This window comes from Cuculus canorus, chromosome 1 (assembly GCF_017976375.1).
Source record: "Cuculus canorus isolate bCucCan1 chromosome 1, bCucCan1.pri, whole genome shotgun sequence".
In the NCBI taxonomy this organism is placed as follows: domain Eukaryota; kingdom Metazoa; phylum Chordata; class Aves; order Cuculiformes; family Cuculidae; genus Cuculus; species Cuculus canorus.
The window spans coordinates 80,844,664-80,869,504 of record NC_071401.1 but is presented as its reverse complement, the minus strand read 5'-3'; the positions used below and the strand labels follow the sequence as shown (position 1 = coordinate 80,869,504).

Sequence of the window (24,841 nt, the reverse complement as noted above, 5' to 3'; positions counted from 1 at the left end):
ACATGAAATAAGGTATTGTAAGAGAGATTTTATTTTGATATTATGTAAATTCTGTGTTATAATGAGATCTTGTGCCAAAGAATGCAAATTATTGGTTAAAGCAAAAGGATTCCTAATGTTTTAGCATTCGTTGGTTCAAGGGTTACTACACAAATACCAGATAACTAGTCTTATTAAATGGGACAGGAGGAACACAGTGTTAGGGTAAAATGATTAGCCCAAACAAGTGAATAGTTATTTAAGGAAAAGGAAAGTATGCATGCCTTTTTTTTTTTTTTTTAAGAAGTCAGAATTTAATATTCAAACTAAAATATCACACAGAAGGTCTTTCAGAAAAATGAAAATTGTATATGAGAGAACATACAAGTGGTGATGAGGTACAAAAGCACAGGTCCAGTTTATCCATTGCTTGCTGGAGATCCAGGAGTTGCAAAGTTCACCAGAGAACCAATTTCACTCAAACCTCCTGACCTTTGCTGACACGGTTCCAAATTTATCACCAGGGAAGCAGGGGATCTACTGTTGTCCATTTCAGCTTAAAAACTTTAGTTAGTTTGTTATATGTGGGTGAGATACATAAAGATGATGACCCGAAAGTGGAACAGGTGACTTGCCTGAAGACTGAATTTCCACCTTTTAACTTGTCTACACAGCTGAATTAACTACATCTGATAAATAACATGTTACTTCAAGTATACAGAATAAACTGTGTATGTAAAGTATTGATATGGGGTAAAAAAAAGGGTCTACAAAGGACATTCATTTGACATAACTGAATGCAGCTCTAGTGCCCATTAAAATAGTTTGAAAATGGGAAATAGTATAAGAAAGTGTCACAGAAACAAGATAGAAAGAATGGTCTACGTTAACACAGTCAGAGATTTCAATCTCTTTAGTGTGTTAAAAAACACAGCAAAACCAGCCCCAACATTTAGTTTCCTTGATAGCAGAGTGCAGATACTTATCCAGGAAGAAACTCCAGAATACTAGAATGATCTTTAAAGTAAGGGCAAAGACAATAAGAACAAGTAGGTGAACAATGAAGCCAGAAGTAATATTAAAAATAAGGCGCTGATTTTAACAATGAGAACCATTAACTGCCGGAACAAACTTCTTAGTGAAGGAGTGGATTTCCCAGCTTGGACATATCAAATCAGGACTTCATACTCTTCTGGAAGACACACATTCATCAGGTATGCTACCGGGCCTAGATTCCTGAGAATGGATGGCATTTAATGGCTACTCACATTCAGAAAATCATACTGGGTGGTTTTTCAGTCGAAAACAAAAATGAAATTATTCTATTGTCTTGATGGAAAAACCTAAAGGAAAGCCACAGATCTAAGAGCTATGGATGACAAACAGGAGCTGCTTTTCTTGGAGTAACTGTAATGTAGCAACACTTAGCTGTCTGCTATAGTTATCTTTGGGTTCTAATTCTGGCTTTAAATGCTATGCTATCAGCTGGTGATTCAGCTGCTACTACATGCCAAGCTGGTATTTTTTTTTCCTAGCAAACGTAAAAAACATAATTGGGGTAGGAATCACTGCAGTCATCCTCCTTATTGATAAGAGTATCTCCACTCTGATAGGTGGTTTGATCAACTCCTCAATTTCCACACAAAAACACCTCAAGCTAAAAATGCTACCTGGTTCTAAATATAAATGCATGCAGTGTTTAAATGCTGCCATGAAGTGTAATTGTTGAGTAAGAGAATGTACTTAGAGGAAAGATTCATTGGCACAGACGATGGTGGAAATCTTCCCAATTTAGGTTTTTGGAACTCATGTGTGGATCCAAACAACACGTTCAAATTCTCAGCAATACAGATTTAATGTGAAAACTACAAAGCTAAAAGTAGCTATGGGAAAAAATCTTCAGTTTAGTACAACTATTAGATTTTTACCACATATTATAAATATACTGCATTGCTAAGGGTTCGTGTAGGAGGCTGAGGGGAGACCTTATTGCTCTCTACAACTAACTGAAAGGAGGTTGTGGAGAGGAGGGAGCTGGGCTCTTCTCCCAAGTGACAGGGGACAGGACAAGGGGGAATGGCCTCAAGCTCCACCAAGGGAGGTTCAGGCTGGACGTCAGGAAAAGATTTTTCATGGAAAGGGTCACTGGGTACTGGAACAGGCTGCCCAGGGAGGTGGTTGAGTCACCTTCCCTGGAGGTGTTTAAGGGACGGGTGGATGAGGTGCTGAGGGGCATGGCTTAGGGAGTGTTAGGAATAGCTGGACTCGATGACCCAGTGGGTCCCTTCCAACCCAGTGATTCTATGATTCTGTCATGTCTCTGCATTTGTTACTCTTGTGTAACAGCAATAAGGCAGTCCTGTATTATTCACTTAAACCACCAAGGAGAGTCCAAGAGTAAAGACTAGTAATAATTTTACGGATTCAGTCAACTCACAAGCCTGGCGTAACACAGACAAAACCCCTACTTAATTATTTACCAGATGATTTTTACTTAATTTGTTAGAAAACTTGGACGAAAGCATGCACCCTAGATACACTGCTTGTACTCTGAAAGTCACGTCAATGGGGCTGAGAAGAGAATCTTCAGAGCCTTTCACCAGAGGAGCTATTGCACATCCACATCTGCAAACATACCCTAGACCACAGTGCCAGTGCAAATTACCAACACGGTGACTACATTGCCCACTGAGGAACCGATCTTAGATCATAGAGAAGTCTCAGTGTCATTATTCTGCATTGTCTGTAAAACTTTTCAATGTCTTGCTATGGCTTTTCTGTTCCAAAGTCCATTCCGAACTGGAGATGTTGTATTTTTAAAGGCAAACTTAATCTTCAAGGTAAAGCTTGGACAATTTTGGCCATACTTTTAGACAGGGGGTTCACTCAAGTGTAATTCTTTTCTTTGGCCCAGCGAACCTTGATGGAAAAACTGCTCCCTACAGCAGATGAGCAGAGAGGAGAGAAATGAAATTTTGCACCATCATTTCTTCATTATGACTACAGTGACCATCCAGACGAGAAAAATGAGGGGCTTCAAACTCATCTCATTTTCAGTTGCTGCTTACCCAAAAGCCGGTGTTTTTACACTAACTGGTGTATGTCATTAACTCCTATGACTCATATTGCAGTACAGTTGTCTGAAAAAGCATTGACCTTGAAAAGAGACTGCTTCAAAACACGTACTCATTATGTGAAGAGAGGGAACATATATAGCATTATAGCAGGAAGTTTGAACACCAGGATTTTGTACTGAGTAAAAATAGAGCAGAACATTTTGATCGATGAGATGAAACACTAGGATATTTTAGGCATCCCAAAAGATGATTTTCAGACAATGGACAGTACAGGAAAAAAATTAGGATTATAAGAAAAAATCCATACGGTGTAGTCACTCAACACTAAACTCTTACAATGTAACTGCAAGCATCTTGGTATTTTGCATAAAGCTTCAGCTCTTGAAAGCAAGCAGTTACATGAGAATGTGCTAGGCAGTGTCTCTTTTACTAACAAGTAAGGCTAGTCCTAGAAAAAGCCCTCACTCAGAGAGCTCACCCTCAAGCAGAAGCCAAAGGCAAAGCGTGCTCTTCTTTGTTATTTTATATTTGCGTGCCTTCTGCGTGTTTGGGACATATAACGTAGACCACATTGGTGATCCTGGTCTTTTTTTTTTTTTTTTGACAGAATAGTAATGACTAAAAATTCTGGAAAGCTTCCTTGTAAATAACATTAAACTGCAACATCTAATTTTCAGTACAAAACAAAATCACCGATGACTGTGGAGGGTCAGGGAAGAGGCACTGGTTACTAAAAGAGACTGGCAGGGAGGCTTAGATGTTGCCAAATAAATGAATAAAGCAAACATATTGGATGACAATGCATATGTAAGAGTCTTGTGCAGGGAATGTCAGAGCGAAAGCTATACCATTAGGAAGGTGAATATCTTCAATCTAAAGAGCAGAATCCTGAAGGCTCAACCATTTTAACAGACATAGGTGATTCTTAAGTTTGCAAGTTACAAAATTGTAACTTCCCAGTATTTCTTACAAATTCAAACAGGCTATAAATGCCCTGGAAAGTATTTACAATGCAGCAACAGCTGTACTGCAGACACCTGAAAAACTATCTTGCTCAGATATTGGTAGCCTTCTAATTTCAGGAACATTAAGTGTAACTACATTGTTACACTGACACAGAAATATTACAAGGAGTCATATAATGTTTATGAAACAGCATTATTTTGGACTCTTGAAAATTAATGGCAGATAAGATAATCATAAGCCTTTGACAAGTAGGATGTTCTTTTCTTGAATGACCGCTGTGTGTGTTTATATGTATTATATACATATAAATATAATAAAAATTATACGTTTCACTTTACTTTTATTTTTGCAGGAAGGTACGACACATGATAGAGAAGATATGACAAGCTGTTTGTCATAGAATGAATAAATTTAAATGGACATAAAAGGTCTAAACAACAAAGCGTTCCAGAACCCCCCAGATATCTTGTAAGCAGTCGATGCAAACACATCCAATTTGATGTGAGATAAAGTACTGCATGTTAGAGTTTATTCCAAAGAGATATTTAGAATCGTAACAGTGGTAAGGATAACTCAGGTCAACATTTTGGCACACTATCAGAACAAGGCTAAGCATTTTGCTTATACCTACTGATTTAGCCCAGCTCAAGACAAAGCTCGTACAAGTGAAAGAGAATAAAACATCTGCTCTTCTATCAAAAAGGAAAAATTGAGCAATATCAATGTTATTTACAGAAAATTAAATTCTGGCAAAGAAAAAGAATTTCCTAAAAGAATAGAAGACTTGCCTTTTTAAAAATCAAGTTACCTAAAGTTCAGAAATTATCCAGTAATTTAAGAGTAAAACCTGATGACAAAAGTAGAGTTTATAATGTCTTTATTTTAAAGAGGCAGGACAGTGGGGACAGAGTGAAAAAATGCACACAAAGACAAGGGAACATCCGTGACAATTCAGTCTAGCAAACATTCACAAAATCTTTGACAGAAGGGAGGCAACACAGAGCAATAGTGTGAGAGAAGCAATATTTTACAGTAGTGCCCAGTCCAGGTCGAATACATGTCACTCATAATTCGAGATAAATTGTCATGTACCAGTTAGGTATGTCAGTCAAACATCGAATATTTACTTCATCATAAAATTGATGAAAGCAGAATCACATTCCATTAGAGCTTTCAACATTTTCATAAGCATGTACACAACTTCTATACAGAAAATTAAGTAGAGGAACATAGACTCTACATCACTCAGGAATCTGATTAAGCTGCATTTATGGCACAAAACAATTTTGCAACAACATCAGACCATTGCCAGGACAATTTGCACAGAGTTAACATGTAGAGCTGGGAAGGAAGCATTTCAGGAAAAAAGGGAGAAGGAAAAGCAAAGAGAAAGAGAACCGCATGCCAAAATAGCAGTAACTTGGTGTTGTGGACACCACCATTCCTCCCAGTTTCAAAAGAAGAAATGCCTTCTCTTCTGCCGGTTCTTCTCTCAAAGGAGCTGTTCCACTTTGTGAGAATATTTGAGTACATTAATTGGAGCAAGAACTTAAATCTAACTGTCTCAAAGTTAATGAAGGGCTTTATTTGCTAGGCCGTATTCAACATCTCTGTTGTCCTTTCACTATTTCAAAAAGATGAAACAGCTTCAAGAGAACGTATTGAGAGAAACAGAGAATGTGTTCCGGAATAAGCTCTAACTTCTTGTTCAGGTTGTTCACATATTAGAACTAAGATCTTCATTCAAGCCTCTGATTTAAAAAACAATGAACAATGGCCCTGCACTCGATTTCCTCACATTCCAAAATATAATGCTGTCCCCAGATTATTTGTTATTTTTAGTGTATCTCTGGTTTTGACTGGCAATTCCATTCTGGAGCTTAAGAATCTTCCCAATAAAAGGTTAGTGGATATCAGTCTGTTCCTTTCAAAAGCTTTGGTTTCACTAATTTGGCATTGTAAGCAAAAAAATACTTAGTCAAAATATTCCCAACCAGCTCTAATAACATACGCTATTACTTCAATTCAGAGATAAAATAACATTACATGTTTCTTTGCAGTGACCACATAATAAAAGGTAATATATTGCCAAATGATATATAAAGCAAAACAAGATTCCAGTTGACTTACGTTATATACAAGATAGAAAGATTCAGATAGGAAGGACAACAAAATATGTAAAAGGGTTCAAGAGTAGGAATAAATACCTTCTTTAGCCACATAAGTCACAACATAAATACCACCTTTTTACATAAATGACTGGATTCCCCAGCTAACTTCCACAAAATGGATGTAGGTGGAGCTACTGAAGGACAGGAAGCAGACTCTAGTGAATCAGAGCAGGTGACAAAGCTTCTGGAGTAAACATCTTCTTTTACTGACATGGGTATAGAACCTGAACACAAGGTGAAATACCAGTTGTTTCCCTTCCCCTCCCCACCCTACCGTTTCTTTTTTAAGCAGAAATTTCACAGGTTGTTCATATCAGAACATGTTAAGTCAACAAACCACTGAAACAGTTCTTTAGATAGCATGACTTTATCGCGCTTTCGGAGAGCAGTGTTTTAGATAGTGTATGAAGCACAGCTGAACTATGTAAATGCATGGTGTCCACTCCTCCCACCAATCCTTTGAAACTCCATTAGCTTATTTCTATTCAGTGTGCTTTATTGTGATGGAACAAAGTAAAGGATTAAGAGTATTTTAGGAGTGAACAGCTCTCAGAGCAACAAAACTAAGATATTTCTCCTTAAGTCCTGCAAAGCTATGCAAATGCCGTCATTCTACTAACATAATTATAGTTAATTGTTCTATGTTATATAATGGAGGCATGTGATGCTTTTAGTCTTTTAAAATCAATAAACACCACTGAGATGTTGCTTAGTCCATTTTCCCATAGAACGTACTCATGTCCTTCTGTGGTGCATAAGCAAAAAGAGCAGCAGTCCCCATTGCAGGGTGAACATTACATTCTTCATTAATACAGTCCTATTTTTTATATGGAAACATGCATTTTGATATTTTTTTCCATTTGTCTGACAATTCATGCTTCTGGAATCCACAGATGAAGCTACAGCTTTACTATCCATACTATACGAACACAAGCACTTTGTATTATCTTTAACCAAAGATTAATAATGGATGAAAAACCAGGAAAGACTGGACAAAAGTATATAATCTTGGATGCATTCAGGGTGATATTGTAATCAAGTATTTCTTATTGCTCAAAAGGGGACAGAAAACATGCAATGCTATGTCAGTATAGTCAGAGGAAGCTACTAAGCACATACAGGCAACTGCAAAGTTTGAGAAAAACGGGGTTCTTTCCCTCCCTGTTAAAAATCCCATTTGTTTCCTGTCACTCTCTACACATCTGTGTAAATAACAACTCACCAGGTATCAAAGGTGGTTTGTCTCTTTGAGTGGTTTGCCACCGTGCTGCTGTCTGCTGGTAACACAGAGGCTCTGTTTGACACATTGTTTTCTATGTACGTACTCTCTGGACGTGGAGATGGAACTGGACAGAGAAATAGCAGTCAATGTCTACCGAGCTCTGCTAAAATAATCACATCTTTCAGTTGTCTCTCTGCTCTCTACCTCTTTTACAGAAAAGAGAAAGTGAAGACACAGTTGTACTTTATCTATGATTGAAAAAAGCATACTTTTTATACAGTTTGGAAAACTGCTGTTTTGTGATATTTGCAAGGTAATATTGGTTGTAAAATGAGACCATCATCAGAACTTGGGTAAGTTGTTACTAGATTCGAGAACATTTCTATCTGTAGTGAGCCACAAGTGTGATTGATACTTAAAACCAGAAAATAGAAGAAAAAGTTAGAAAACTGTTAAAGACAGAGAATACTGGAATTTATACTTCATCTTCACTTAGATTTAAAAAAAAAATAGTACTCATCCTGAAAAAAAGTTACTTTGGATTTTAATATAACTAAGAGATTACTCACTAAAAATTAAAATATAAAGATATTATACATTTTTCAAACATGCATATTGTGGTTTTGAAAATAGCTTATAGATACCTACAACATATATTTATTAGAATCAAGAATAACACCAGAAATACCTGTACTGGATTAAAAATTGATCAGACACCAGCTGCAACATTACTGCAACATCACTCTCTACTATTTATCGAAAATGAATCTAAGTTTTTGTTCAAGCTGTAGTACAAAAGAGCATGTTAATAACCTTTGTATTAAGTCAGAACTTCAGAATTACACAAATATGAATTTACTTTTTTCTTAGCAACTTTTTTCCAATAGTTTTTGTATATACTATTATCCATGTATTATTTAAATACAGTATATTTTTTTCAATAAAATAATTAATTCTGTAAACTAAAATATTAGTTTCATAGTTTAATTAAAGACAAAGAAACCTCTATAGTTTATAAAAACAAATTGGATGCAACCTCAGACCTATAGGTTCCTTAGCACATGACTTGGGGGAAGTCATTCTTCTGTTTCATTATGTATAAAAAAGAAGGATAATCCATGTCCAGTTTTAGAAGAGTTTTAAGGATTAATAAAAGCAATTCAGGACTGAGGGTTCTTAAAGATTCTATTTCACATGCTAGAAACCTTACACTCAAAACCATAGCTCAAAACAGTACAAGCTTTAATACTGCTCATAGGTTTTAATATTGCAACGGGACATGTGTAAGGACTGGCAGATATTAGCATGTCTAAATCAGGCCATCAGCCAACTAATCAACCTGAAGAGGATCAGAGGGAGATTTGTGACTCTACTTAAGGTTATTAGGTGACTCGTAATCAAATTTTAGCTGATTGGGACTTCTTAAAGTTCAGGGGAGCCCTACAAGTCTCCTAACACTCGCAGGTCAGTAATTAGCTGCTTAACAGCCTTGCCTTTTTTGAAGGGGTTACCCAGGTTCAACCACAAGGCAGCTGCTCAGAAATCACCATCTTTTGTACGCCATAATAAAACAATACGGTTGGAGTTCATGATCTCTAAGGTCTTTTCCAACCTAATGATTCTATGATAACATCTATGTGTGTGTGTGTGTGTGTGTGTATAAACATATGCATAGACACATATACATACATATATACATACATATATATATGCACATACACGGTCCTGTGTTGTTATTTATTCTGAACTGGGATTACTTGCAAGAAACCAAAATAAATGAGTATAACTTTCGAGCAATGAAAAACTAGCATTACATTTCCATGCACCACGGTATCTGAAATAGACCAGTAAGCATATATTTTTCAATCATAGTGACTTATCATTTGCAAATAGGTAATATGATACTAACAGTTACTGTATGCAAATCAGCAGGTATACAAACCCATTCTCTGAAAGTTCAGTAACAATTCCTTTTCCAATAAACTTTTTTAGTTGTTCACATTAGTTCTCTGTATCCATTTCTACTACTTCATTTATATTTCATGTTAAAATTCTGCCTTAAAATTACCTCTGTAAAAGCTGCCAACTCTTCTCGGAACAGGGTCATTATACAGAATTCTATTTTCTTTAGTAGATGCTCCATCTTCTGTGTGTGGATCATGATATGCTCCACCCTAAACAAAAGAATAATCAGCTATTTAAAATGAAAGACTATAACGTGCTTTGCAGTTTTTAACCAACACGCCTAAGCAATAAACCCCAAACTTAACCACGTACAATTTTCATGTTATTAATTAACTATCAATATCAAATCACAGACTATGCAATCAGTAATTATTTGGCTTTGCTGCTGTGTTGCTTTTTCCAAAAGGTCATTAACAAAATTTTGCCTCTTAGTTGTAATTTTGAAGACTTGACCACGATTCAGACCCTGAGATTTTTGCTGTGAGTGAAACGCAGTTGTAGCATCTCTGTAGCATCTCTATAGGAATCTTTTACTGGAGGCTTTCTTAAATTAATTGCTGATGGAATTTGGTCACTCTGCTACTGGCAAATTTTAAAAAACAAACAGGAAATGCATACAGTTTGTGATAATTGCAACATGAAAGCATTCTCTCTTACCAGCTATTACACAGCATGTATATTTTGCTGTATATTAATGAAGACCTGGCCTTGCTGTTGCAGATAAAATAACCCTTGAAGCTTTGCCAATATGAGCAATACAGCTAAAACAATGCTTTAAATCACACTTTGATTCTTCTAAAATTTACAAGAGGCTGAAGCATTTGACTAAATTACTACTTCTGTAAAATACCTCTTCTTTGTCAGCAGTTAAGTTACAAATATGAGACAGTAATAGCAACTTGTACTTGATTTTCTTCTGCTTATCCCCTTTTGTGCATGTTGAATTTAAAATGGAAAAGAACCCTTAAAACAAAAGTGTTGTACTGAGAATTAAAAAGGCCCCAATCTAACAGTGAATGTGAGCTTTTTTTATTTTGCGCTTTTTTCTTTTTAAATAAGACTTAAAGCCTGGCAAACAAATAATGTTTTTCTTTAAAAAGACTTGGTAGAGCTAAAGAGAAAATCAATGAAAAACTAGAAACATGGGAGTGAGGAAACTTCATGAAATATGAGCAGAGAGAGAACCAGCAGAATTGAATGAAAAAAAATAGGAAAACAATAAAGAAGCTTTAAGAACACTTATGTTATTCCTGTTTTTTTTTTTAGTTCAGTAATCCTGAGGGAAGTTATATTTTCTGATTTCTATTGCAGAATGTAGGAAAAAAAGGGAGATGAGGGACAACAAGGAGTGAAATAGTGACTTCTTTGTGAAAACACCTTTATGAGGTATAAGACGACTGACAAATTCTGATTTGTTATTGAAAGCAGTATAAACAAACAAAATCAGCCTTGTGCATTTATGGATTTGCCATCCGTTTCAGAAGAGTATTTTTCCTTTCACACTTCTGATGACTGAAATACAAATTTAAAACAATTAACTGAAGGCTTAAGTTAAAAAACTTAACAGATGAAGGCAAGATCTTTACAAATGATTATGCATTCTAAAGGAAGCCAAAATGGATGAAAACACAAGCGATAAGGCACACAGCTTTTCTAATTAAAAATCAGTTAACCAATTGTCAAAAACCAAAGAAGGATGTAATAAAACCAATCTACCTCTACATAATATGAAATAAAATTAAAGTTACTTATGAAATTAGAATCTGCTACATAATGAAGAAAAAGATCCTAATGTTCTGAAGAACGGAAGCTAGCACGAGCTTTTATTGTCCAAAGCTCAAATGTTGGTGTTACTGTCTTTCTGCAGTAACATCCTGAAGAATAAGTAACATTTAACTTGACTAAGTTACAGAGAGAAAAAAATTACTATAAAAAGAAAAGAAAAGCACCTGGTTTTGAAATGGAGCTGCTGTAATCCCTTCTGCTTTTTTTTGTTAAGAAAAAAAAAATTACATTGTATTTCTGCTGTTTCCATGGGAGGAGATGTGATAAGGATGAAAAAACACATTATGCCTTTTTTCCCCTATTGGATCAAAGAGGAAACCAGTACTTGAAAACTCCTTTTTATGGCACTTGTAGACCAGTATAAAGTCAGCTACACATATTTCTTAAACTAAGTAGGCAGAGCTTTTTAGTCTCTAACAGCAAAGCATAATTTTTAGACCTTAAATAATATCTACAGCTCTTTGACTTCCTTCAATTTGTCAATAAATGTGAACCAGATGTTCTCTCCTTAGAAGTCACTTTATCACAGATGGATGAATAGATAAGTAAACACCCATTTCTGTACTACTTTCTACACCATTTTCTCCAATTTGGATCGATGGTGTAGCAATTTAAAGATTTGGGGACAAATGCAGTCATCTTCACATATATCACGTGCAAAACATTAGATAATTCAGAAGTGTTCTGTAAGGAATATAGATCAATACCAGAATAAACCCTTCCTCTGCTCATTAAATAAGGCTCACAGTAAAAGACAACAAGGTATATCTAGTGACAGTTATCACTGTAACAACTCAATTTACCCGGGGCTTCTCCAACATAAAATCTCTAGACTGCCCCAGTTATCTATCACACTAATCAAGAGAAATATTGCAACTTTTGATATTCCTTTAGTACATTATGGCACTTCAGCAATTACGTCCTGCTCTAAGTGAGTGAAAATCTCACTTCAGGAATTAACATAAGCATTCATAACAAAGACATATAAGAAAAGCTAAATAAAAACACAAATTAGCCGGTTAAATAAGCAAAACAATACGATAAAAATGACATCAGACAATGTAACTAAAGACTAGGAACTACTAATGAAATTTTAACTTGAGACACAAGTTTTTCTGTTCTTGTATTTCACTACTTCAAGAGAATGGTATTCATAGTCTATTAAAAAAAATAATCTTTTAAATAGCTTCTGATTTTGCACTTGAAATACTTAGTCCTTCTGAAAAAAAACCCAAACCCAACACCCTTGCCTTACAATGGGACAAATAAATAAATAAATATGCAAACAAATAGAAGAGAGAAAGCAGGACAATCTCCCACTGTCGTAGGACACATGAAACAGAGGAAGGTCAGCCTTACATAATAGGCAAGATGTTAAACTAACCCTATTAGTATCTTCCGTACAGTCTTCTCGTGATGAGCCAACAGATCTTGTGAGTGACTTATGCTGCACCTGTGGAGATAACAGTTGCAGGCTGTTTGCTCTGGCTGCCATCCCTTGCCCTATGCTTAAGCCACCCTCTGAGCCCTTTGACCTCACTCTGTCCCGGCTCACATACATAGAGTGTCTATGAGGGCGCTGCTGTGAAGAAAAAGGACTGGTATAACCTAGCCCATAGGAAAAAGATTCATGTGGGGCAGAAAGAGAGTGGGAATGGCTTCCATCCATGTGATCTGGCAGTTTTAACTCCTCCATTGTTTTGGAGTGTCTTGTTGATGGTCTTCGGGTATCCAGGGTACCCTCGCTGCGGTTATTCCTCCCGGATGGACTGAGCAAAGTTCTGTTATCGCTGTGTCGGGGAGCAGTTGGACTGGTAGGAGAGTTCAAGTCCATACAGCTGGATGGAAAATACCTACTGCTGTTTGGTTCTGCAGCTTGGGCCCTAGCCTCAGAAAGGTTGCCCACGGATTTGGAGTCTGTCAGAACCCCATGGCTCTTTGACTTTGTCCGATACGAAGGACTCTTAGAAGATTGTGGGATAGTATCAATATAGCTGTGGCGACTGTGCTTATCGCCAGGTTGTAGTGTCCCAGTTTTGCTCTGAGAAGTTTCCATAAATGAGTGCCGGTTCTGCTGAGATCTGGTGTTAGACTTCAGGTACTTTGTGCCTGGACCATCAGAACTTTTTGGGTCCACATTAAAATCAAACTCTGTTTTTCCTTTTGTTTCCTTTGGGCTGAGAAGATGTGGCATGTTATTATTGGCTAGATCCTTGTTGCCAGATGCAGGTGTGTTGCTTGATTTTTTTGCATGCATTGGACTAGGTGAAGCTCCAGGAAGGTTTCCATTTAAAAAGCTTTCATTTGCTGGAAGACCCTCTTCTCTTGGCCCGCCGACCCCTAGTGTCTGTATATCTTTGCTGTTTGATCTGTGGTGTGACTGCAAAGCAGAACTTTTGCTGGCTTGATTTCTACATTAAAAAGCATAAAGAAGCATTAATATACCAGATTACATATTCATGTATCAATAATTTCAACAAAAGCACACTCAATTCAGAAGGGAGTTGCCATTTTAAAACACAAAATTTAGCTGCAGTAAGATCAAATACTGCCAAGTAGGCATCAGAAGCTCCACTAAAATAACAGATTTGCAAGTGTTAGTACATTGTCATTTCTTTCTGGTTATAACCTGATGAACAAACTCATCTTTGGTTAATAGATTCTGCGAAAAAAAAGAAGGTATAGAACCCTTTCATAAAAATTCCAACATATGTTTATGCATTTATGCATGTGCGTAATACACATGCACATCAATAATTTAAGCACTACATTACAAAAACTAGCTGTATATCTATTGGAAAAAAACCTTACATACACCTGGCACATCAAAGGGAAGACAAAACAATAAAGTATGTCAGCACTGTTAAAAAAAATTGATACAATCAGTGCTAAAGGCCATCTAACATATGTTTGATTTGCAGGAGGAGGGGAGGGGGGAAAAAAGGATATTGTGCTGGTAAAGACATCCAGATGCAGTGAGCCTGAGCTCAGTGCAGCAGAGCAGGCCCTGTAACACCAAACCCCAACCTAGGTCTAGCACAAGAACTCCAGCTTCTGTGGAACTTGGCATTATCCCAGTTCTTGGCACACTAACTCATTCCTAAAACTGCACCTGAAAAGCTCTGCAACCAGACTGACTTCGTGCAGAGTCAGTGATGTCCTTTGTGATGTCCTTAACCTCTACTCTCCAGCTCTGCAAACACAACCTGAATTTATTTGAGCAGGATTTATTATCTCAGGTTTTCTGGCATAAACCTGGTTCTGCTTCTGAATTTAGGCTGGCATTGCAAAGGAGCCATGACTGAGCAGTGCTGCAGCTGTACTCGTTAGCCTTGATGGACCTGGACTGGCTGTGAACAGTTAACTTATTTCTGTATCAAATCTATGATAATGCAACTCCGACGTATTAAAGAGAGAGCTCATTGTACCAATGAGTTTCTACCTTTGTTGATCTTGTTGATAATTGTAATGGAATAATAACAGCCATTTTTATACTTAGGATTTTTGCCTTACCCACTTTGACCAATCTAATTACGTACTCAATTACAATTGCTAGAAATTTAGCAATTTTAATGACAGTTTCAGATATTTTTAGTTAACGGTGGCATTTTTTTAAACATAGAGATGTAACAAACCTAGAAATTTCACATCAAGCAGTGAGGCAAGATGGCTTTGTATTAGCCAAGAAGTTTCCCATGGATCGAGGTTTTCCTTCGTCATGCCACACCTTAATGGTAAAACTTATGCCCTAGACATCTATAAAGGCAGCTAAAACTTTCTGGCGTCTATCTCTAAGAAAATACAGATTGTAATCGTCACCATCCCAATCTTAAAATGAGGAATAATTTTTTGAATCTCACAGAAGAGCTAAACAAAAACATGGCTAGGATTAAAACCATCTATCATTCTGCATACTTCAGAGGGCGACCTTTAGGAAAGCTTTTGTTAGAGGAATAGTATGAGGCTTTTTGTACTTAAGTATTTTAGCCACTAATAAACCTGGTTTGTTGATGTATTAAATATTCTTTCAAGCCATGTGGGTCCAACAAGGGAGTAACTGAGCAAACGCATCCTGCTTTATGTTCCAGGAGACTAGACTTGTTTCGTAACTGCAACTGCAGACAAAATTCTGTTCATCCCCAATTTGGAGCATGATCAATGCACATGATTTTCAAGACATTTAGCTGCTAAAAATCTGTGTGAATTTTGAACTTCTGAATATCAAAATCTTTGACAGATTTGTACATGTACATTAGCGGTAGCATTCCAGCTAAAACAGCATTCCTTTGGAATCTCAGGTATCTTCCAAGCCACAGAATTCCCACTCTTGTTCAAGAAAAAGCCTATCACTTTTTTTCAAGATGGGTAAGCCAACTTATTTTTCCTTTGTTATATTCAGAAATGGCTTTAACATTGTCTTTGGTTGGTTTTTTTTTGTTTTGTTTTGTTTTGTTTTTCCTATAAGCATTCATCCGGACACAGAAAGTTAGCAAAGATTTAAGCTTGAATAACTTAACACAACAAAATCGTGTCTACTTCCTTCATTCAGTCAATCAACATGGAACAGTATAGATGTCTTAATGCGCCTGAACTGTCAAAGAACGACTTTTCTCTTCTTGAAGACAATGATGTATGTAAGCACGATAGCAACTCATTCATTGGCAGAGCAAGTGTCACTGATGATGGTGACATGGCTACATTTACCTGTTGGATAATGTGTTGCTGTCGACATGGTAAGGTTTTCTCTTAGCTGACCGCGAAGGTGAGCTTCCACAGCGATCCAAGAGTCTTTGGGTTTGAAACGAAGGATGGTTCAAACATTGCTCTGTCAAATATCTATCTGCTGGATCTAACTTCAGTAAGTTCTTTGGAAAACAAATCCCAAAGTTTACATGTTAGTATTGGTATTTCCACCAGCAAAAAATGTAACAAAATAAAGAACATTATTGAGATAGATTTTAATCTCCAGAGTTTCTGCAATTAGATGCAAGTGCCAGAATAGTTTCATATTGCATTAAATTAGATATGATAAAGCTCAAACACTTTCAAAAAACAATATTCTACTGAAGAGACTGAAGGCCTCAGACTTGTTTATTATGAAACATACATATGCTATATGTATATAATGAATATACTCATATATGATTATATACATGTCCTTAAAATATGTTTAAAACCCCAAAATATCTGAAGATGTAAAAATGTTTTATGTATTCACCTCTACATGTGTAACATATTTATTTTAAACATATTTTTCAGTATATACTTTACAATGTTGTTTAGAATGAAAAATATTAAAGTTAAGAGTAATAAAATGCTACAGTGAAAGAGGCTTTACAAACAGAAAAAGCATATGCGAATATTCTTATACAAACAAAAATATATTTTTTAAGTTAATATTTTAAAAAATACAGTAATTTAATCATTCTGGTTTTTATTTCTAAAGTTCAAATCCAACTCATATTTGTAAAGAATCATCTAAACTGTTTACAATGTGCTCAAAAATAAAATTTGCCTTATAATTCTGCTGTGATTCTGCATGAAGACACTCTTTGACCTGTAGAAAATATTTAGTCACAATATTAAATACTAATAGGTTAGGTACTCCGATAAGTTTGAAAGGTTTCTTGCAGGAGCAGGACAATACAATACTTATCTTGGAATACCAGAATACGCACGACTGCCAGTAAGGACAAAAGTTTGAATAGCTATTAAATAAAAAAAATAGCTATTTTTAAGGGCTGTGTAGGTCATACAGAGAACAACTCTATGAGTATACATGCTTATGTGAATGCACACATATACACAAATGCATACCTGTAGATGTATTAGTATAGTATTCAGTCACTTGACCACAAACTAGTTTTCCCTTTGCAGGATCCCTGCACTTCAAAATGGAAAATGCTCAGGAAACAAAGCAAGTAGGAAACATCATTCCTATGTAGTTTGGACACACCATGTGCCTATCTTTTCCTCCTCAAGTGACATGAATACTGAATAATTAACTTCTTTCCCTCTTCTTTCTGGTGCTCGTCACTACAGTGCTCAAATGGCCCATACACACACGAAGGCCACATGAGATTTCCACGTTTCTCCTCAGAAGAGAAGACATCCAGAGGTTTCCCTCAAGTGCATGCATGCTAACTTTCAGGGCCTGAATCACAAGCAAAGAGAACTGAAAGTGCATATGAAATCACAAGGCCGTGAACCTGCCTGGAACACAGGGTAGTTGGATAGAGCCCATGGCTGAGGCGTGGTCACTGGTGGGTTCAGTTGGCTTCAGAAGGAAGGCGGTGGAGAGAGAAAAGGGTGACACTCCATATAAATGAGTTCCTGGATGGTACTAAGTGCCACCATGAAACATTATGTATCCATTGACAGTCTCTGTGTCCGGATTAGAAGGAAAAGCAAGATTTGTCATGTTATGCTGCAGGATTGGCACCAACCATGCACTGAAAAGCATGAAGAAGATTAAGAGGACAACTCTCCATAACAACAAGAAGAGAGGTCTCCTCATGACAGGTCCTCATCCTCACAGGAGACTTCAACTACCCAGACATTCAGCCCATGCATACGATGCAGGAAATTTCTAGACTATGTTGGTGGTAATTTCCTAGTGCAGTTGCTGGAGAGCCAAATCAGGCAAGGGTAGGACTTCACTCTACATGACCTGCTGCTCACCAACAGTAAAGTACTGCTGATAAATCTGATCAGAGAAGACAGCCTGAGCTGTAGCAACCATGAGATGATTACAGTTAGGATTCAAAGGAAGGGTGGAAAGATAAGCATCACGGATAGGACTCAGAACTTCAGGAGACCAGGTTTCAGCTTCTATAGGGAATTACTGGGCAGAATCTCCTGAAAAATGGCCATCAGAGGAAAGGTGTCTAGGAGAGCCACTTGATGTTTAAAGAAACTTTCTTGAGCATTCAGGAACAGAGCACTGTACAGAAGACCACAAAATTTTGCAGGTTGGCTAAGCAGAGAGTTTCTTGATGAACAAAAATGCAAAATGAGAGTATATAAGAAATAGAGTCAAGGATAGGCTACAAAAGAGCACCATAAAACCAGCTGTTGTGACAGCACAAAGGGTAGGCCAATTCAGAATGCCAAAATCCAGCTGTGAAGTCCAGCTAGTGAAGAACATCAAGGGTAAAAAGAAGGAGTTCTGCAAGTATTCTAGTACTAGATGGAAGCTCAGAGAAAATGCATGTCTGCTGCTGAATGGGGGAGACAACTGAATGACAGATGATATGAAAGACTGAAATACTCAATGTCTTTCTTGCCCAAGTCATCACGTGCCAAACCCGCTCTGAATTCCCAAATGCACGCTTGCAAAACAGCAGGATTTGTCAAAGTGGGGGAAGGAGAAAAGCAACATAGCAACAGGGCCAAATGGATGTCTCTATTAATCTAGTCCAGAAACGCTCTCTAAATAGAGATACATTAGTAACTCACTACCCCAGCTGGTGTAAGCTGAAGTGTAGGTTATTCTGTAATCTAGTAAGTAATCAGACCTGAGGTCCCTGGGAATGCAGAAAATGAAGAACATACCACGCATGGACATGGGCCAGACTGTACAGTGTCTGGAGAAAAGACAGGCATACAGCAAAGTATGTGCAGCATCTGTAGCATGCAACATAACCACAAGTGTCTTCAGTTCTCTTCTTGTAGTCTTGTATTCATTCTTTAACAATGTTCCAGCTCCTGAATTAAGTAATGTAGGTCAAACAAAATATCCCCTCTACAGAATCCCTGACCTTTCTCACCTTGCAGGGAGAAATTTGGACAGAAAAGTGGAAAATAATTATTTGAAGTCGAATGTAATTATTTGGAAACCTGTATTTCCCTAAAAGTCCAGTTCTTAATATCATAACTTTGTAACTTTCAAATTGTTCAAATGTTCAAAAGACATTAAGTTAAAACATAAAAATTAGGATAAAATGAAAATAGACCCTGCCTCAACACATGTAATAGTGGTCTGAAAAATAATCTTGACATTTACAACTTTACAAGTACTTTCAGCAAGTACCTTCAAGAGGTATTATACTAGGAAGCAAAGATAAAAAGTCACTTATCTCTTTCCTTACATATTACAAACAGAAAATAAAATACATTTCCTTACCTTCATAAGATCAAGCAATACACCACTTAAAATTCCCAAGTATCTTCTTTCTAAAGACTGTGGATGATTGACTGCTGGGAACTGTAAAAATAATATAGCATAACTATACTGAGAATGTAAACAAGGTATGCAATGTTTAAAAAAATAGAAACTACACAGTGAATTCAGTGGTTTATGAAACATTACAAAACACTGTAAGAAAACAAATAACTCAATTTGAATACTAGAGATGCCTCTGGAAATAAAACCAAACAAAAACAACAATCAGCCAGCCTTTTGGTATTAATCATAGTTTATCCAAAACTATGCAACTGAGATCCAGACACTTTGCTAGCAGTTCCCAGAGTTGTGGAATCTGCCTAATAACATGCAAGTGTTTCAATTGCAGCCTGGCTTGATCCCATCCACATCCTATGTATTTTTTAGAAAGCTCTCTTAAGCCAACACATGAAAGCAAGGATACCGACAATAGGAAGTATGCAGCGTTCCCCTCTACTGGTACATAAAAGCCATCACTATATAAGCAAATGGGATCAAGTCATACTTAAAATATACCCACATAAAATACTGAGTTAGTGTTAAAATCACTGAAAATACAAGAAAACAATAAAATTCAAGCCAGTGATTAAAAGACACAACAACAACAAAAATCAAACATGAAGATAAACAAGCATTTTATGTGGAAGTTATAGGATAAAAACATATCAGAATTATATGTTTGGTCTAAAATCTCAATGAGCAGGAACTCTTAAAGACTTTTATTCCTTTACTTTCACTTGCGCATTTTTCAGTTCTTATGTCTAGGCATTGTTAGTTAGGTGCATATATTTACACGTTCACCTTCCTCAGATTAAACGTTAACTTCAAACCTATGCTTATAGAGCAATCCAGTACAAACACTCATTTCCAAAAATGCATTTTATTTGGAAGCAAAACACACTACACACGCACTGTATGTGCATAAGTGTTGAACCACCATGAATTGGTGCCCACTGTTTGTACGGGCAATACTTTTCACAAATTACATTATGTGAGCTTTGAAGGAAAATGAAAGAACATCAGCTTCAATATGTTTGCTCCTAAATAGTCTCTGTATTTTTCTTCTTACTTTGCTTTCCTTTGAAGTGGTTTACTAATGATAGAGAAGTCTGCTGTGTTGATCTCAGATAGGAAGTTAGGTGAATGAAACTTCATGATTCCTCCACTTTTTACATGAACCAAACCGCAAAATGTTGTCTTCACGCAGAATGACCATCACAAAAAAGATTTTACGTCTTGAATGATCAGAGAAACATCAAAATGTGCTGAAGCCATGCAGAACAGTAAAAAGAGAGGCTGTTCCCTGGAATTGTTCAGAGTCTCCAGCTTATTTGTAACTCTTTTGTAGAACAATATTTACAGCACTACAATACCACTCACATTTTCCATAAAGACATGAGTCTATTGGCACTTTCTGATCCCATCTTATCTGTTTCTTTGGTCCTTCAAGATATCATGGACATTTTCTTCCTCAAAAGGACTGAAAAGGGATCATTAAACACTCCCTAAACCTCAGGAATAAGGAAAGCTCTGTGTGTGTGTGTGTGTGTGTGTGTCTGTGTGTGTCTCTGTGTGTGTGTATAAATATATGCATGGAGGAAATGAGTAGGAAGAAAATACCAAGTTTGCACATGTGCATCTGTAAACATGTGCATGTGGTGCTGCAGTATTCGAACTAGGGTTTTTTTCAGATCTTGTGCTACAATATGTTAGTACTCACAGTTACTGTAACGTAGAATTTCACAAACCCTAACCATATGGATAAATAATTGCACATCATGGGCCAGTTTCTATCTTGTGAATACCCAGTGTCAGATCCAGCTGTAAACAGTATTTGCATGACCACAACATACCTTCTATCTGCTACCAAACAGAAAATCTTCCAATATTAAGCACTATGCTATATTCAGAAAAATATACTCTAAGGTTGTCGTATAATATGGAATAAATTTTTCACATTAATTAACTAATTGATACCACATTCCAAACCAATATTTTTTGTAGTATTTTTCATGTGTAGGTGACTATCCAGACTTTACCTCCATATTCAAACACTAGTCTCTATTAGAACACATACGTCACTGCTGTCATCATTAGTATCCTGACTTTGACTTTACAGATGGGGCTAGGAAGGCAGCAACATGTCTGAGGCCAAGTAATAAACCATTGATCCAGGATGAGAAAAGAAAGTTATAACTCTCATCCCTGTGCTAATCATATTAGGTCCATGCTGTCTTCTTGAATTACTGTACTTTAAAGCGACAAAACAAAGATAGCTTGTTCTCATCCTAAGACATTACAGAGCAATTATCCAAATAAGATTACACTGCACAAGTAGAATTGCTGTAAAATAATGTTGAAGAGGCAGTCATTTATTTTGCTTACAACTTCTAAAGCACTGTTATCCTGATAAGGGGTTATAATTTTTTATAAACCAAAAATCCCATCCAGCCCACTGTTTTACACAGGATCAAATACAAATAGGACCTCGCAAGAAATCCTTGTCTAATAATTTTTTTTAAAGCTAGCCACTGACAAAGGGTCTACAAACTTAAACAAAAACTCTTACGAATTAGCTGTCCTTGTAGATAAAATAATTATCCTAACACTTTAATCCAACCATCTCCTTTCTTATCAACATCAGCTAAACCCAGTTTATGGCAACTTTTAACACAACTAGGCCTCCCTCTCTTTCCTTTTCTCACTGTCTAAGTTTTCTCTTTAACAGAGTAAAACTCAAATCTCAAGTCTTTAGCACAAATCAGGTCTCCTAAAACACTTTTTGTGTCTTTATGGGATTTTACACTAGTTATTTTAGACCATTTATCAAGATCATAAAATCACCCTTAAAAAAGAAAACCAAAACTGAACTACAAGGAAACATGAATACAACTACTGACCAGGTATTGTTAAAGATAACAGAACTAATACTTTTATACAGCTTCTGGGATCTTGCTGTATTGCACAATCCAACCTGAGCAGCTTCTCCACACTAGTGACTCTCTGTCATTATATGGTACTGGCAAAACCCTGAAAGGCGAACAATGCTGTCAGCAGAAAGTGCTTTTTTACTCACGTGGCTTATATCAGCTCCCCAGCAATGCAAGCAAAAAGTTGAAAAGCGTTTCTACCATAATAGCAGCATCTATGGCTCAGATATTTCAACAGAGTAGCCTGAAGACAACAGGCACGAACTTTCCACACCTTGAAGTGACAGAGCTATGCTACTGAACTTCATAATGCAAATCTGGCTGGGTAATGATAAGCTGGGTATAAATGCTAAATTGTATGCAAAAAAAGTGAAAGAAATGAAAGAAACTTTTAAAGCAACTTTTTAACAGTAAACCCCCCATATTTATAAAGATCAGTACTGGTGCAATCAGAATTTTATTTTAAATTATTAATGCCTTACAATCTGAACATCCTATACTTACACAGAAACACATGCTATAGATAAATGTAAATGAAAAGAACCTTCATAGCAAAAATGACAATACTGCAAATACTGTGTTGTAAAATAAAAAAAAAAGAACAAAGTTTTCTCTTACCCGCAAGCCATGGAAGCGTGGGTTGCTATAGAAGAGCTTCATCTGCTCAGCAGGCAGTGGGCCTAGCACCTTCTGAATGGTAAAGAGCTGGTCAATTTCACTCTCGCCAGGAAACAAGGGCTGCCCATCACTCAGCTCTCCAAGGATACAGCCTACAGACCACATATCCACAGCCTTCCCATAAGGAGCTCTGTAAAGTGAATGTACAATGTTTGTCAGCCACTGACACTGTCTTCTCGCTGAGCTGTTTCAAATTATTTGCCGTATTTCCCATAGCCCACTTCCTTACGAGACAGAAAAATAAACTTTGATATTACAGGAACTACCTCAAATACCAAGGTGTCTATTTCTGCCCTGGTTTGCCTGATTTATCGCTGCTTCAAAGGAAGCAGAAAAGGAATTCTTAAGTACTCCCAAAGAACTGGGTACGTTTGTGAAAAATCTTACATACATGAATAATCTTTTTGACTACAATGCAGTTACCATTCTAAGTTAAACTAGCACTAACTTCCTTTCTCTCTAGGGGTTATTAACTGTGTTTTTATTTCTGCATTACATTTCTTCTCCCACTGTGCTTAACAGGGGGATAGGCATATTGGGTCTGGCCACTGGGAGAACAGAAGTGGTAAGTAATCCCTGTTTCAGCATTCATACAGTGAAATTTTAACTAGAGAGAAAACGGAATGCCCCTGAAAACTATTCCTTAAAAATTACAGTTATGAAAGCATCATAAAATAACTAATTCCTGTTCTGGAGCCAAGCCACAGGTCAAGTTTTGAGAAGGGATTCTGATGGATGGTCTCTGTGTGTGCAAATAATGTTGTGTGGTGAGTAGGATGGCACCTGGTATTTTAAACTGCTAATGACAAAAAAACCCTAGTTCATCAATGAAGTGGTGTAAGGAATTAATCAGAAACTAAGTGTGTGAGTTTTACACCATCAGGATCTGCATCATCTTTTCTTAAGACTACATACAAGGGTATTTAATGGAAAAGAGGTAATAAGGATACCGTAGTCAGGACAGATTATGGACTTGAGGATGGTTTGTAAGGCATGTAGGACAGAAAATTGGAATGTAGAGAATGAAAGTTTGCATGAAAATAAGAGAATGGAGTGTTAGACTAGTGCCACATTGAATCTAAAGGCATGCACACTGAAGAAACAGTGTCCTTTAGGACAGTTTCTGACTTTCACTCTAAGGTTCTGTTCCTCAGCAAACTTGTTTAGCTGTCTACCTCAATTGTGCAATAGCTAACACGCTGCACGCTTTTGTTTTTTCATTGTTCCTACTACAGAACAATGCAATGCTTTTTCAGTACACTCGCGTTCTCGCTTGTTGAATTTGTAAAAGAATTTTGGGAAACATCCAACTTATCCCAAGAATCTCTTTTAGATGTTTAGGTTTAGAGCAGAATGGCTGAAGAATTCTTCTCATGTCAAAGAAAAAGCATATAAAAAGAACAAAGACTGGAACGCAGACTGAACTGAAAACATATTTCACTGAGTCTCTTCTTTTTGAAACTTCAATAACTCAACCTCAGTTTCAAGAGACTTTTAAGTTACAGCTGGCTTGGCTGTTTCTAGAATGAAACAGCAGCAGGAGTTGCAGGTGACAAATCCTAAAATAAACCTATTCCCCAACGCTCCTTCCTTACACCGATGATTAAAGATGTTTCGAGAGAGAACACCCCCAGAAAAAAGAATCTGACTTTTCTCCATTGATTACTCATAATTTGTTACTGCACTGTGCAGAGGGCACCTGGCCAAAGTACTCTGTAACCCTTGTGAAGATTTAGTTAGGTGAAGGTGAGAAAGCATTTCTAGCTGGACAACTGCCTGAGTGAAACAACGGGCCCACTGAGATGCCTAGAGCAGAAGTCTACAGTAGCTAGGAAACCTGAAGTAGGACACCAGAATTTCAAGAACTGTTTGCCTTTCAGAATATGCCAGAGGACACTGCAGTA

General features: G+C 36.8%; 1 protein-coding gene across 4 annotated transcripts in view; it reads right to left on the bottom strand.

Moving 5' to 3' along the window:
* Positions 1-24,841, bottom strand: part of CDKL5 (cyclin dependent kinase like 5) — a 122,015-nt gene that overhangs the window by 13,579 nt on the left and 83,595 nt on the right. For 3 of the 4 annotated variants that reach the window (XM_054071407.1, XM_054071427.1, XM_054071417.1), the window contains exons 9-14: positions 22,878-23,067; positions 19,291-19,371; positions 15,870-16,030; positions 12,550-13,576; positions 9,484-9,589; positions 7,416-7,539 (exon numbers count right to left, since the gene is read on the bottom strand). In XM_054071407.1, the coding sequence (XP_053927382.1) occupies positions 7,416-7,539; positions 9,484-9,589; positions 12,550-13,576; positions 15,870-16,030; positions 19,291-19,371; positions 22,878-23,067 (1,689 nt within the window). Of the gene's footprint in view, positions 1-9; positions 6,418-7,415; positions 7,540-9,483; positions 9,590-12,549; positions 13,577-15,869; positions 16,031-19,290; positions 19,372-22,877; positions 23,068-24,841 lie in introns of those variants that run through there. The other variant, XM_054071438.1, reaches the window with a different exon arrangement.